Genomic DNA, 14,457 nt, shown 5'->3' on the forward strand with positions numbered 1-14,457 from the left:
TCTGACTCTGTCTCTATCCCTTGTCCAACCTCGCAGCCCCATCCTGTTCCCTTCTGTCATTATTCTTCAACCTTCCCCGACAGTCCGGTTTCTCTCTTTTCTCTCTTCCCATCCATCTATCTACATCATCATCTCACTCATCATCATAATCACAAGATAAACAAGAAATGTCGATATCTGACGGTAGTTACGCTCGGGGTGACCTCCTCAACGGCTGCAAAGCCCTTATCCCAGGCCTTGAAAACGCCTACGGATATGTCCCCAGCCTCGCAGCCGGTATCGTCTTTGATCTTATCTTTGCCGGCACTGGAATCTACCACATTGTTCGCTCGTTCCAAAAGCGCAAAGCCACGTCTTACCTCTTGGCCATCGCGTCGTACGTTGAGCTCGTGGGATGGATTGGTCGTACGTGGTCCAACAAATGTCCCTACAACAAGATTGCCTTCCTTCTGCAAATCACAACCCTCGTCGTCGGTCCAATTTTTGTCGCTGCTGCCATCTACGTCACTCTCGGATATCTCATCAGATCCATTGGACCTCAGTACTCTGTCATCCGTCCTAAGCTCTACCTCTGGATCTTCCTCGTCGTCGATGTCATCGCCCTTCTCATCCAGGCGGGCGGTGGTGCTCTCGCTGCGGCTGCTGCCAACAAGGGCAAAGACACCCAGCCAGGTACCAGGCTGATGGTCGCCGGTATTATCTTCCAGCTCGTCTTTATGACTATCTTCTGCAGTCTCTTCGCCGTCTTCATTAAGCGAACTCGTGGTCTTACCCTCCAAAAGGGCCAGCGTCTATCCATCTACTCCACCATCATCTCTGTCGTCTTTGTCTACATTCGATGCATTTACCGAACGGTCGAGCTTCTAGAAGGTTGGGAGGGACATTTGCTCAAGACAGAGGGGTACTTTATCGGTCTTGATGGTGTTTGCATTGCCGTTGCAATCTTGATCTTCTGCATCTTTGACCCGGCTGTTCTTCTTGACAACCAGGAGCCCATCACTGCTGAGCAGTCCTTCAACGAGCTCAACACCGTGTCTACCAAGTAATTCCACGTGTAGAGCTTTGGGGTTCGTCAGTCATTACTAGCATAGCCAAATTCACATGCTTTTCGTGTTTTTATCTTCCAGTTTCAACGGCCTGTGTCAGACAGGACGCTCTTTAGTTACAAGCAGCCTGTATCCAAAAGTTTATGCTATTCAAATCCCCAACTGTCTCTCTCCATCTTCTCTCTATAAAGTGACTGCCGAGTCTAGATTGAGCCTCAGCCTATTTTGTCCCTTGCTTAGCCCGTTGGAGTTAGTAACAACGTCCCTGCCGCCCTACCGGCTTTTCGCATATGTAGCCTTGCCACTAAGGTCTAGCTTCAATGACACCATCGGAGTATTATAATAGTGCCACAGTGTTGTAACTCCTACCAATCGTTATTTCCTCGGGAGGTACAGATCCTTTATTGTGGCCTGGCATCTCAACCACAACACTCCCACGATTTGGCACGGTTCATTCTGCTGTTCCCTTCTGGGTGGTGATGTTGGACTTGTGATTTGTTGATGTTCAACCCATGTCAATTTGTCAAATGGAAGGGTAAGAATTTGCGTCCAATAGAGAAGGTAGAGGGTCTCGATCCAAGAAGTTCAACATGTGGTGACAACTATAATGGGTTTCTCCATCAATAGTAAGTGAAGATAAAGATGCCGGCTCAACTTGCTACCATCAAATGGGATCCAGTTTCTACATGAAGACGTAACGTCCAACACTTTCCTGTACAACAGCTACGCCATCTCATCCCGATCGCTCGATGTATTATATCCAAAGAAAAGTAATTGTCTATCCTCAGGTTAATGTGAGCATAGCTGCGATGTACCCCTCCCCTGCTCCCCAGCTTCGCAGAATCAAGTGGGTTGTCACCTTGCTTTCTCACATCCTCGAATGCACGTGGGTAATCGGTGTGTCACAGCAGAGACTCTGTTTGAGGTTTATGATATCTGAGACCCGAGAACGACTTACAGCCTTAAGCAGATGCACATCTGATATGTTCAGTGGTACTCGTCAAGAAGGATAGTGCGAATTGGCTGCAAGGCAATATATAGACTCACCCCTTTAGTACCAGGTGTTCAGACCGGATTGATCTGTTTACTCCAACCAAAAGTAGGTAATACGTTATAGCTAAGTGTTCCAACGTGACGGGAATCCTGGGGAGAGGCGGGAAAGGTGTGGCACTCCATTTTATGGACAGCAACTACCATTTGCAAGGTTTTCTGAGAAAGATACTTGACTTCCTGTAATTCATAACCAATGTGCTAAGATTATCTAAGAAAAACATAGCGTGCTTAGCTACTTTTCAAGTCGCAACTGGCTATGACACTATGCTATCCTGTCAGAATTTGACACATGTGACTTCCTAAGCTTCTCGAACTTTTGATGTAACTTAGATAGGCACAGACATCATAAAGTACCTATTTTGTAGCGACTCAATAATTCTTTATGTGACGAAAAACCATCTGAATCACCCCAGCAGCACTCATGTTAGAACCTCAGAGTATCGTCACACTTCAAATCCCTAAGACGGCGAGTCTTGCATCGTCGCTGTGACTTGGAGTACTGTCCTCAGTTGAATTGTACATGTAGGGCACGTACGAATTGTAAGTCTAGTTGTGTGCCACACATGGTTACACAGCTCATGGCTGACTGGTGTGTTATATCAGCCAAGGCGAACTTGGAAACAGTGACGAATGAAGACACCTGTTATGTGACACATAAGGCAGCAAAAAGTCACTCCAACGTAGACAACTTGTTTACTTTGCCAAAGTTCTTGTCCTCTCCTTTATAAGGCTTTTATGTCTTTTCGTGCTTCTCAGTCAAGGATCTCCAACACAGGATTCAAGAATTACACAAGCTACGCATCATGAATCTGATGCTCACGCAGTAAAGACAAGCCTCTCCACAGCTTGTCATTATTATTAGTTCATTTTTACGTCCATTTATGCATATTCCTTTCGGGTCTGTCGGCTGATAACCTTATTCAATACTATAAATCAGCTGACCTAGACATTGGTTTGGAAGATGAGGCTAGGATAAACCATGGCTAGATACTCGACGCTATTGAACGCCTCACCAAGATGCTCTGGGATAATTGGTCCTGAGGACTCACAAGATGCATTTCAAAGATCCAACGAGATGAAATTAGCGAATAAATTCGTAATATCTAGGATAGTTTGTTATCAATTGCACACCAAACTCATCATGAGACGTCTAGATTTATACTCCCCCATATCGCAGCATGACAACCAAATTGTCCGTCACGGCTACATTGCTTTTCACAGCCGGCAGTTGTCATTTTTAAGACCAATCGGATCATGAATTCTTCATCGAATCAATGATGTGTGACAAGACACACTAAACCCAAAAAACGAGGCTGGTCTGGAATGGTCGGCGCAGATGATAGCGCCGTTTGCGGGAAAGTATGTCGTTTACCCTGAAACACGTACTCTAAAATTGGAAGAAGGCATGGATCTTCTGCTCAGCTAAGGCATTTTTGAACGTCTGTGTGTGGTGATCAAGACCCTGCGTCATTGCGCTTGTTACTATTGAAAGCCTCAACTCGTGGTATACGAGGTGGCGTATGCTCGTTCGTCTCGTGGACTAACGTTTTTGTTCAGCCGGATTCAGATTAATTAAGCTTAATGAAAGATTTATAAGGCCATGTTCCTCCGCATTATTTGATCTGGAATTACTCAACTTACTACCTACTCTCAACAGTATCAGTTAACTCATCGCTTGGAAAACATGCTGTTCCAAAATATCCTCTTCGCTGCTTCCATCGGCCTCGCTGCCGCAGCCTCTCAAGCTACAGGCCAAGAATGTGGCAAGAAAATTGCACCTTGCCCCAATGACTCCGTCTGCAAGCCTACCCTCGCCAATTGCAAAAACCTCAACAAGTGCCCCGGAACGTGCTACTTCAAGAACGAGTACCAATCATGCGGTGGCTTCCGCTCCAAGCCTCCACCACCATGCAAGAAGAACACATCTTGTGCGAACGACCCTCGAACACCTGGTGACTGCGGTATGGCTTGTGACAAGCCTGGTATTTGTGTACCCAAGAAGCCACAGAGTTGCGGTGGATTCACGGGTAAGAAATGCCCTAAGGGCCTGTACTGTTATGACGATCCTAAGGACAAATGTGATCCTAAGAAGGGTGGAGCTGATTGTTCTGGAATTTGTCTGTGAGCTTTTTTTTCGTCTGCAAGTTTTGATATTAGGATGAATATAGGAGTTGATGAAATGAAGAGAGTCCCAATACCACAAAGAACAGCCAAGACCTCGGAAGTAGCCGAGGACTGTCTTGGTGTAATTTGGGGAAGAACAAGCTGAAACATCTGATATCAGGTCGTAAAAACGGGTGATCGACGTGCATGAAATGTAGTCCGTGATTTGTTTCAAGAATAAAAGGTCAATTAAACCCAATCTATGCTCTATAACTAAACTCCAATCAATGTCTTCATTTTGTTTACTTCTCATCCCAGCTGAGAATATCCCTTGTCTTTTGTTTCTTTAGTTGAAACGATGCTGGATGACTTCCTAGAAAGAACCAGCCAATCATGATGCGTAGCACAGACCTTCAATTGTCAATGCCATACATGGCATGTTTCAACAGGCACTTCCAAATTAATTACCCAGTAAAACGTCAATTTGCTAGCGACAATCTCATCCATCGCGTGGTACCTGATCCTTTGGGCTAGTGTGCAATTTCACACAAACTGCCACAGAGCAGCGACAACACCAGCAATACCCAAGAATCCAGGGGCCATGATAGATCCAGCATTAATCTCAGCATCCGAAGACGCAGTTGCCGTCTCTCCACTTCCTGTGGCTGTACCAACAGGTCCATCCTCATCTGTAGTAATAGCTGTCCCTTCAGCTGTCGTGGCTTTGGCGAATGTGGTCTCAGTCTTGGTCATGGTTGTCTCCGTGGTGCAAGTCTCGGAAGTCTCGGAAGTCTTAGTTGGCAAAGCGGTCTCGATGGACGTTTCTTTGGCCTTGGAATCTGTCTTTTCAGCCTCGGTCACGGTGGTCTGCGCGGCGTCTGGAACAGTCGTCTCGGCCTGAGAAGTCTGCTTAGTTTCTTCGGCTGTACTAGCAGGTGCGTCAACAGCAGTAGTCACACCAACGGCAGTGGTTGCATCGGTCGTTGGAGCGTCCTCTCCAGGTCCAAGATCAACAGGCTTTCCAAGTTCTAATGCGCGTCAGCTTCGTCTATCATGTCCGAAATCACTAAGCTTACTAGCACAGAGATCGTTTGCCCAAGTCATGGCAGCACTCTTGTCTTCGCCGCAGCTCGTGTCGGCACACTTTGAGAAGTTTTCCTGGAGTGTAGGCATAGTACAGAAGCAGAGGTAGTTCGTGGCTTCTTTGCAATCTGCTGGAGGGCCATTTGTGATAAGGCCCTGGAAACAGTCGATCTGTTGTCTTTGTTAGCATTGATGATGTATAAACGGTTAAACAATCCACATACAGCGCATGTAGTCTCAGCCGCCGTAGCGACTGAAGCCATCAAAAGGGCCAGTTGAGCGGCGTTAGGTTTTCTCATTTTGTTAATGATAACGCTTTTACTAGAGAATTTGGTAGGTAAAATTGTTGGAAGGGTCACGTCGAGGTTATATGCGCAGGAAATCAATCATATCTTTGCCCTTAAGTGTGTTTCAAGGTCATCTATGCGAGACCCTGTCTGATCCTCTGTTTCATCCCTCAACCCTTGTAAGACCCCATGAAACATCCATTCCTTTCGTGAAAGAGAGCAATTTGATACCATTGGATGTTTCCTTAGTCCTTCATTAAATCATGAACGAAAACCCCGGGAAAGTGAATCGGAGACTCTAATCAAGAACTGCGGCGGGGCAAGTTCATAGACGCGGTTGCGGCGTCCATACTCTGATTCAGAATCAACCCAACAATGCGACAGCATAGATAGAGATAGTGAGCCATTACTTCTTTGATAGACCAACTTAGTGAATATCCGCCTTTCCTCGTACTATTGTTTACCAATGTTCTGGTCCGATCTCGACAGTGTTGACATCCACTCCATCCTTGAACCATCTCTCCTCCTCACTAATCTTGACGTTGTTTCCGCTCATTTGTCTCTTCTTCATCAGTCCATTGTTATCAAAGGTCCAATCTTCAAGTCCGTAGCATCTCCACCATTGTCCATCTTCATCGCGGAATTCATACCAGAACTGCACGGCGATCTGTAGTGCGTGTTAGCACATGATTTTAGAGTGTAAAGAGAAGAAAAGAGTTAAACTCGCCTTGTCATTGTCAAAAGCAAAGAGTTCTTTGCGCAGTTTGTACTCGTGCTCGCGATTCCACTTGTCAGTGAGAAAAGTCTCAATCTCATCACGGCCTTTGACAAAGGTGCCACGGTTCCGCCAGATTGAGTCGGGAGTATACGCCATCTTGACTTTGGATGGATTTCTTATACCAGAGTGGTCAGTCAACTTCATTTATGTCTGGATTGGGGATCATACTGGGTATTCCATGCATCTTGCGCAGCCTTGACCTTGACATGCGCAGTCTCGCGGCTGAAAGGTGGGACAGGTGGTCTCTGTTCGCTCATTGTGAAATACCTGGTGAAGGAAGTAAAGACCTGGAGTTGATCTCTTGAGAGAATAAATGTTGTGAGGGAGAATGTTTATAAGGATGATGTTGAGCTTGGCATGACAGACATGAGTCTTATATCTACCAGTGCGGGGACTTGCGGCGAAAGCGGCCTCGGGCTCTGCCTCACTTGTCCTACTTGTAAGCAGACGTAATGTCAATCGTAAGCAAATCTAATTATGAGGATTCTGACGCTACTTTTTTACAAAGATTTAGTAAGCATTCCCTAACTCTAGCACGTCACTAATGGATGGGAACCCAGGTATATAAATGAGTGACGCTCAGTACCTTCTGCCCGCCAGCAGCTCACTATGCCTTAATGGACTTGGTTGAATTTTTTAATCTTCAAGTCACCATGAACTCTAATTCTAGTGTTACTGTTTGGCTCCCAGCTATTAATATTCTTCTTTTTTTCTTTTTTGTAACTGATCTAAAATCTGCCTGGGCCTCACATACTCCTCCTACATGACTCTCTTCGTGATAGATACTCAATAGCTAGATAAAGGTTCGGACGCACTTTGATTGGTCGAATGGTTAACACGAATGCCCCATTAGTAACGTAACCTATCTTGGTAACTAACCCTCTTCTTCGGCAGCTAGGTGAAACTATGCAGTGGAGTATTCGTGGGGAGGCATATAAGTAGCGGTGGAGGGTCGACCCCATGATATCTTCAGCTGTAAACCGACCTTTGTCCTCCGATTACCAGAGTACTATTACAAACATCGACAGCATGCATAATCCTATTCCCATTTATGGACTCTTGGTCCTGATTTTCTTCTCGGCCAACAGTCCTGTCCATGCATCGTCACCTGAAATGGTTGTAAGTGGATAGCTGGCTTCGCGAGTCGCCCTGCTAAGTTACTATCAGATACCGCTCCTCGGCTCTAACCCTTGCACTTGGGGGGTAAGTTTTGGAGCCATGTGAGAGTATAATTATTTACTAAAGCAATATTCCAGCCATCGTTCTGGTGCGCGAGCGAAGAGAACATGAAAAGATGTGGTGTTACCGCAGAAGAGTGTGAGAAATATGCCAGCGATGTATACTAGTCGGCGGTACTGGGTGTTCTGGTGCTGTTGTATTGTCACTTCACCATGCCACTCATGCCTGGGGTGATCATGAGAATAAATCCCTCATCTCGGGTGGTGTACCAAATTCATATCTAGGGACTATGGTTTATGAGTAGAATCAACTTTTATCACTATCGCCTGGCCGCCATCACATCATGCGTAAACATGGTTTTTTTTTGTTCTTGCTAGTACCACGAACTCTAATGGTCATACTGTTCGATTACCAAGCATAAAATTTTAGAATTACTCTGTTGCGGCAGAGGTTAAGGGTTAATATAGCGAATTAGTACACTACATCAATGCCCGCCAGCAGCTCACCATGCCTTAACAGACTTGGTTGAATTTTTTTGATCTGGAAGTCACTATAAACTCTAATTCTGATGTCGCTGTTCGAATCCCGTCCGCTCCCCCCTTCTCTCCTGCTTCTTCCTTTTTATCCTTTTCTTTTTCTCATCAATCTCTACATCGCCCGCCAACAGCCAACGCAAGTTTCACCGCGATCCATGCCACGTGCCATCTTGGTGATATATTGGCCCACCAATTTTCGCAACTCACTCCTTTTTTCATTCCCACTCACTTTTCCCTTTTGCAAATGGCTAGGCACTCATAAGCTTTACTTGTTCATTTCGACGGCCATGTGTATGCTCATTCATGGCATCCTACAAGCTACAAGTGGCTGTCCACGTTTCACGTACACTCTACCCTCTACAACTCTGTGAAGGAAGGAGCAGCCATCACGACGCCCACCATACCCCTCCCCTTCCTAACATCGACATCTAGAGAGTCTTGTATACCAAAAAAATTGGACACGCCTCTAACAAGGATTTCGGCCGTAGCTGGGTGGTTAAAGCATGGCGAGCTGCCTTGGCGGGCCTCAACCAAGTCCGTCGGTTCGACGCCGACCCGCCTACACCTGGGAAGGGAGATGCAGGTGTGATCCTTGTCCCCTGAGCAAACTCGGGGGTTAATCTACTTCGTTCAGCGCTGTGGTGGGGATGTAGTAGGCATGCCCAGTACTGTGCGAACCTTTTTGCTGTTTGTGATGAAGATGCCTTGAAAGGGGCAGAGTCCAAGGCTGTGGCATTCTGTTTTTGATTCAATGAGACAGGAGATATAGTTGAGAACAATTCTTCCTACAATAGTGAACTATTTCTGAAGTCTTGGTGTCGGAATGTTGTGCTTTGGAAGCTGTTTTTGGAGTGTGAATAGGGGCTCGACAGATATACCAAACAACAGCAAGGGTACTGATCTGGCCACATCTTCTAAAATCTCAAAATTGAATATTTGAGATCCTTGCTAGAATATTTTCAGTGATTATTCTGTCAAACACAGCTTTAGAGTGTTGTTGATCGAGATCTTGACAATCCAAAGTGTACCCTTGGAAATATGTTTAGACAAGCCACAAGCCCAGCACATAATGAATGGGAAACGACTGAGCTTGAAACTATACTTCTAGTACTTCTTTAGCTATCAGTCAATTTATATAGAAGGAATTATCGAATATGATAAAAGAAACGTCGAGTTCTTCGTCTTATTACCTCTGACGGGGTATCTCCTCATAGGCAAGCTTGATGGATTTACCAAGATTCCCTGCAGACTAATTCTAATACTAGTCACCACTTATTGCGCTATTTATCAATAGTATACTCTCGATTAAACTAGTGGTGATGGTAACATCTAGTTAGAAAAGTCACCCAGGACATTGATCCATACTGTGTTAAGTGATTACTAAACGAGAATGGTCGTACATCACGAAGGGGAGTGATCACAAGGCATATTCATTGCTAATTGACTGAAATCGTAGTCCTTTAAGCATATCAGACGTACCTTCAATGTCAATCGCGGCTATTAGTGTTGGTGAACTAGTCTATCTAGACATTAAGCGCAAACCTACAACTTGTTTCCACAACAACAGCCGCGCTAATGATCAGCATATTAAACGATTGTTGTGATTCGTATACCTGCGAATGAACAAAAGCGAATGCGATTCCGACCACTCATCTGCAGCTCTCGTAGCTTGGAATGTTCGTGGCGTCTTTGGTGCCAGTCAGCGCTAAGATAATCCAGCCTTGTTGGCACTGGATTACTGCACATTGTCACGGAAAACACGGCATACAGGTCATAGGTCATAGCCTCGAATTAACTTTCGGTACGTGTTATTCAGAGATCTGCCCGATCAGATCATGAGGGGCAGCCTTGTGTCATTGGGGGAGGCATAGGTATAAATTCTCACTACTGCTCTGTGCTTTCCCTTGCTTTTCTTGTCGTGCAACTTCATACTTAATTATTTCAACAATGACGTCCTCAATTTTCCTCTCAATATTTCTTCTTCTACTTGTAGCTGTAGCTACAAATGCTGCAACACCAAAGATAAATTACGCAAAGTGCCCTTCCGCGATTCCCCCAGGTGTAGACTGTGGGCGGATCAACGTCCCTCTTGCATATCAAAGCGGGAATTCTACCTCTGCTAAGGGCAATGAAACAGTCGAACTTGTCTTCACTCGGTTAAACCACACGGGCAAAGGCGAAAAGCAAGGCGTCCTTTTCTTCAACACTGGTGGTCCCGGAGCATCTGGTGCGATCCTCGTCGCTGGAAGTCCCTACGTCCCCGCAATCGAATTCTCGTCTGATCTCCGAGACGCCTATGATATCATCGGTCTCGACCCCCGCGGTGTAGGCGTCAGCAGCCCTGTCGAGTGTGACCCCAAAGTGTTCAACCAACGCGTCAAGACTTATGTAACAACCGATGAGGAATACGATGCTCTTTACAACTACAGTCGCAAACTTGGCGAGAGCTGTGCAAAGTTGACCGGCCCCTTGATCGACCATCTCGACTCTGTCCACGTTGCAAAAGACCACCAGGTCGTGCTCGAAGCTCTCGGGGAATCCAAATTCAATTACCTTGGTCTTTCTTACGGTACCCTTCTCGGGTATACGTATGCATCCCTGTTTCCCAAGTCTGTCGGCCGAATGGCTCTCGATGCTATCGTGGACCACTCGCAATCCGAGATCGGAGCTCTCCTCGCAGAGTCTACAGGCTACGAATCTACTCTTAACGAGTTCTTCGATTGGTGTGACAGAAACTCTACCTGTGCTCTTCACGGCAAGAACTCAAGTAATGTATGGGACCAGGTGCTCTCGCGCGCAGACTCAAAGCCCATACCAGCACCAGGCTGCAACGGCACATGTCGCTCCAATGTGAACGGCGAAGAGATCCGTTACAACGCACAAAGCTTCCTGACATTCCAATATCTCACTTTCGGCCCTAACTGGCTCGATCTTGCAGACGCTCTCCTCCAGGCTAGCAGAGGCAACGCAACAGCTCTATCCACACCCACCCCTAATTCCCGGATTGTCCGAGACCCGAGCGGTTCGCCGTACAATTATCTCGCCATTGGATGTCAAGACTGGCTTCACAACTCTAAAAACTCCGTTGATTTACGCCAGAAGCTCATCAACGCTGTGACGTTTGCACCACGAACGCTTGGTATGTCGCAGACATACTATTACGAAAGCGCGTGTATAGGATGGCCTGCGCCGTTGACAAATCCACAAGGCCCCATCGCTAGCGGTATCAAAGATGCGCCGACAATTCTTATTGCGGCTTCTGTCTATGACCCTGAGACGAGTGTGACAAATGCAGAGGGACTCAGGGAGCAGTTGACAAGAAGGGTGAGCATCACAAGGAACGGGCCTGGACATACGAGTCATTACCTACAGGGAGAAACAAGCCAGGCAATGGACCGGTATCTGGCTACGGGAACACTGCCAAAGGACGGCACTGTATACAAGAATTAGGTCTGGTTTGGTTCTGATTTTAGCCACATTTCCTGGATTTGGTGTGTAATGCAGATTTAGTTAATAATATCTTGTGATGAATCTTGCTACGAATCATGTCCCCCTTGTAGTTGGCATACCCACAAAAGCACAAGAGAAAGCTTTAACATATCCATGTATGATATACTTGTAAGGCGGGATGATCTATTTATAACTACTGGTCGTTTTACGCTCGTTGTCTAGGGACACGGCCCCTGGTGTCATCCATGATCCGTCGAGCTGCATATCATAATGGGGCTATACCGTCTTATGCCATCGATCGTCACCCTAGTTCATCACTTCAGCCCTATGCATACGAACTACATCTTTAATTCAACTTCAAATTGACATCAACCGGTGACATGGGGTTTCTTTGACCTCTCTAGCACCATCTTGCGAGTCCCGAGATGGATCAAGGTCAGCCAAGGTAAAGAGTAACATCGCCACCGTGTAACTTGAAAAGGTTGTTAAATGCAAGCAAGTTGTATTTCTAAGCACGTCTCACAATGGTCGTATTGACAGCTTTGTGTCACTTCCAATATCCACTCCGGACCTCGGCATCCCACTGAGCCGACCCACCCCGAACAGGTGGAGTCAAATTACCGGCGTTGTAAGTGATTACGTGATCGAAGCGGCGATTTGCAAGCAGGATTGCACAAAAGCAAATGCCTTTATGTATAAGTCGAGAAGAATGCCGCCATTTCGACCTCTCATCACACTCCAGCAATCCCATTTCACCCCATCCTACATACCAACTCAATCAATATGACCAGGTTCAAGATCACAGTCACCTCGGACACCATCTGCCCATGGTGCTACGTTGGTCGCAGACAGCTCCAAGCCGCCCAGCGCCTGTGGGAGCAAAAGTACCCCAACTCCAATGACACCTTCGCCGTTAGCTACCAACCCTTCCAACTCAAGCCCGATTGGCCCCGAGGTCCTGGATCCAGCGTCTCCAAGGAAAAGGTTTACAATGAGAAGTTCGGCAAGGAGCGCGTGGCTATGATGCACAAGCACCTAAGCGGCGTCGGAGAGAGTCTGGGCATCAAGTTCAAGTATGGTGGACAGACTGGAAACACTAGGGACTCGCATCGGTTGGTTCAATTGGCCAAGAAGTATGGTGGGGAGACCGAGGGCAAGGCTCTCGATGGCCTCTTTGCCGCGTATTTCGAGGAGAACGAAGACATCACCAGCTACGACATCCTGAGGAAGGTGGCGGTTGAGGCGGGGATTCCGGAGGCCGAGTTCCAGAAGGCCATTGTCGACAGCGACGAGTTCGGCCCCGAAGTGGACAGGCTATCGGAAGAGGCGCACTACAGTGGTGTCAGTGGGGTGCCTGACTTTGTGATGCAGGATCGATTCCGACTTTCTGGCGCCAACGATCCATCGACGTTTGTCAGTGCTTGGGAAAAGATCAAAGCGGCTGAGGGTTCATGATCAGATCATTCTCTTAGGGTGGTCTGATTGAAACAAGACCTCTGTTCGCTTCTCAAGGACATCATTCCAGAGATGCTGGCCTTGGAAGCCAGGGACGTAGAACAATAGACCAATTTCTTGACTTGTCCACCAACTTGCTCTGTCCATATTACCAGAACCCAGTACCAGATACTCATCATCCACAAGAGTCATCTTAAAGTGGCTCACAACCGGTTCGTCATCTTGATCACGTCTGGCGTCGAGCTGTTTGTAGTAAAAGATCTCCAATTTGCCAGGCATGGGTGCTTGCGACTCTGGGTCTGATGATTGTGGCTGGTTGACAAGAGCGTTATATCTCTGGATGAACTTGCGCAAGCACCAGGCTGTCGTCGTGCCAGATGTGACAAGCTGTTCGATAAGCATCATGCCTTTGCTTGTCCTGATTTGAACATCGACTCCACGAGCGAGCGCATCCAACAGACTTTCGACAACGGGCCATGAAGTAACGTTTGGTGTGAGGATGGTGATTCGTCGCTGAGCGTTGTGGAATAGTGTAAGTAGAGCTGCGTTGAGCGGAGTCACCGGGGGATCCTTTTGTGATAAAAAGGGAAAGGAGAACGAGAGTCTGGGGTTGCGATGATGAGGCGACGGGAGAAAGATGGTTGGCACTAGGCCATTAGCAGGAAACTCGATTGACTGTGTTGCCGATACTGCATTGCTAGCTGGCAATCGAGGTGCATCGTCTCTATATATATCGTTTGGGGCGTCTGATATCTGTCGAGGTTCATCGCCCTGTGCCCAGACACGGTCGTAAAAGGCCAAGAGTCGATCAACGATGGCACCTTCAACCTCGACGCAGCCTTCAAACCATCGTTCCCAACTGACGTTACAGCTCGGGATCCAGGCCCTTTTCCCATCAACAATGACAAACTTGGGATGCATAACACTTAGAGGCGTGAAGAAGATGCTCTTGACGGTGAGATCAATACCCGCATGCTGTAGCAACAATTGATCCGGGAGACCCAGCTTGGACCATTTGGAGGGCTCGTAAATGTACCCATCACGGGATGCAGGATGTAATAGCTTCTGGAATAGCCCAAAGGACGAGAAGCCGATCGTAATCTGTAAACGAGTTTGGACCTTGGCCTCAACACGCGCTGTCGCAAGCTGTTCAAGAGTATCGCGAATAGCGTCGAGAGAAGGAGACGCAGCCCAATAGCATGTAATTAGCTGTACGCTATGTTTGGCGCTCAGAATAGCTGGAAGTAGAGCGCGTGTGTAGATGGAGTGGCCTGTTCCCACGTATAAAGACTTGGGCGAGCTGGTCGTGATGAGAGAGTCAACGTTGTTGACGTAGTAGCTCGGGAAGTCATCTTGTTGCTCGTCGCGACGCGATTGAAGTAGTTCTTTCCATGGCCGAACAAAAGATTGTGGAAATTCTGTATTTGCTTCCATATTTAGTATGATATGACGGGGGAAGAATGAGGACTCGGACGAAGGAGATCTAG

The 14,457-nt window shown here is 47.0% G+C and overlaps 8 protein-coding genes across 8 annotated transcripts; 5 read left to right on the top strand and 3 right to left on the bottom strand.

Moving 5' to 3' along the window:
• Positions 1–167: 167 nt before the first annotated feature.
• On the top strand, positions 168–1,046 carry EDB82DRAFT_520423 (RTA1 like protein-domain-containing protein; the record flags this gene model as incomplete). The annotated part of the gene is made up of 1 exon (XM_025730595.1): positions 168–1,046. One exon carries the CDS (start codon positions 168–170, stop codon positions 1,044–1,046), a length of 879 nt encoding a protein of 292 aa, XP_025589705.1.
• A 2,561-nt stretch (positions 1,047–3,607) lies between these two features.
• EDB82DRAFT_486696 (uncharacterized protein) lies at positions 3,608–4,446 on the top strand. Its single transcript, XM_025730594.2, has one exon. It carries the CDS (start codon positions 3,784–3,786, stop codon positions 4,222–4,224), a length of 441 nt encoding a protein of 146 aa, XP_025589704.1. The 5' UTR covers positions 3,608–3,783; the 3' UTR covers positions 4,225–4,446.
• On the bottom strand, positions 4,441–5,594 carry EDB82DRAFT_486697 (uncharacterized protein). Its single transcript, XM_065608287.1, has 2 exons — positions 5,279–5,594; positions 4,441–5,230 (listed from the first exon to the last, which is right to left on the bottom strand). Exons 1-2 carry the CDS (start codon positions 5,373–5,375, stop codon positions 4,746–4,748), a joined length of 582 nt encoding a protein of 193 aa, XP_065465580.1. The 5' UTR covers positions 5,376–5,594; the 3' UTR covers positions 4,441–4,745.
• Positions 5,595–5,617: 23 nt separating this feature from the next.
• EDB82DRAFT_486700 (uncharacterized protein) lies at positions 5,618–6,783 on the bottom strand. The gene is made up of 3 exons (XM_065608288.1): positions 6,519–6,783; positions 6,300–6,465; positions 5,618–6,239 (listed from the first exon to the last, which is right to left on the bottom strand). Exons 1-3 carry the CDS (start codon positions 6,605–6,607, stop codon positions 6,033–6,035), a joined length of 462 nt encoding a protein of 153 aa, XP_065465581.1. The 5' UTR covers positions 6,608–6,783; the 3' UTR covers positions 5,618–6,032.
• A 129-nt stretch (positions 6,784–6,912) lies between these two features.
• On the top strand, positions 6,913–7,882 carry EDB82DRAFT_486701 (uncharacterized protein). The gene is made up of 3 exons (XM_025730591.2): positions 6,913–7,469; positions 7,518–7,553; positions 7,607–7,882. Exons 1-3 carry the CDS (start codon positions 7,311–7,313, stop codon positions 7,694–7,696), a joined length of 285 nt encoding a protein of 94 aa, XP_025589701.2. The 5' UTR covers positions 6,913–7,310; the 3' UTR covers positions 7,697–7,882.
• A 1,934-nt stretch (positions 7,883–9,816) lies between these two features.
• Positions 9,817–11,602, top strand: EDB82DRAFT_486706 (Alpha/Beta hydrolase protein). Its single transcript, XM_025730590.2, has one exon. The coding sequence runs from the start codon at positions 10,013–10,015 to the stop codon at positions 11,513–11,515; it is 1,503 nt and encodes a 500-aa protein (XP_025589700.1). The 5' UTR covers positions 9,817–10,012; the 3' UTR covers positions 11,516–11,602.
• A 696-nt stretch (positions 11,603–12,298) lies between these two features.
• EDB82DRAFT_520429 (DSBA-like thioredoxin domain-containing protein) lies at positions 12,299–12,970 on the top strand (the record flags this gene model as incomplete). Its single annotated transcript, XM_025730589.1, has 1 exon — positions 12,299–12,970. One exon carries the CDS (start codon positions 12,299–12,301, stop codon positions 12,968–12,970), a length of 672 nt encoding a protein of 223 aa, XP_025589699.1.
• Positions 12,971–13,118: 148 nt separating this feature from the next.
• Positions 13,119–14,404, bottom strand: EDB82DRAFT_471167 (uncharacterized protein; the record flags this gene model as incomplete). The annotated part of the gene is made up of 2 exons (XM_065607960.1): positions 13,119–13,141; positions 13,201–14,404. The coding sequence occupies 2 exons, from the start codon at positions 14,402–14,404 to the stop codon at positions 13,119–13,121; spliced, it is 1,227 nt and encodes a 408-aa protein (XP_065465582.1).
• Positions 14,405–14,457: the final 53 nt, after the last annotated feature.

Source organism: Fusarium venenatum, assembly GCF_020744135.1.
Source record: "Fusarium venenatum strain MPI-CAGE-CH-0201 chromosome Unknown EDB82scaffold_1, whole genome shotgun sequence".
Lineage (NCBI taxonomy): Eukaryota > Fungi > Ascomycota > Sordariomycetes > Hypocreales > Nectriaceae > Fusarium > Fusarium venenatum.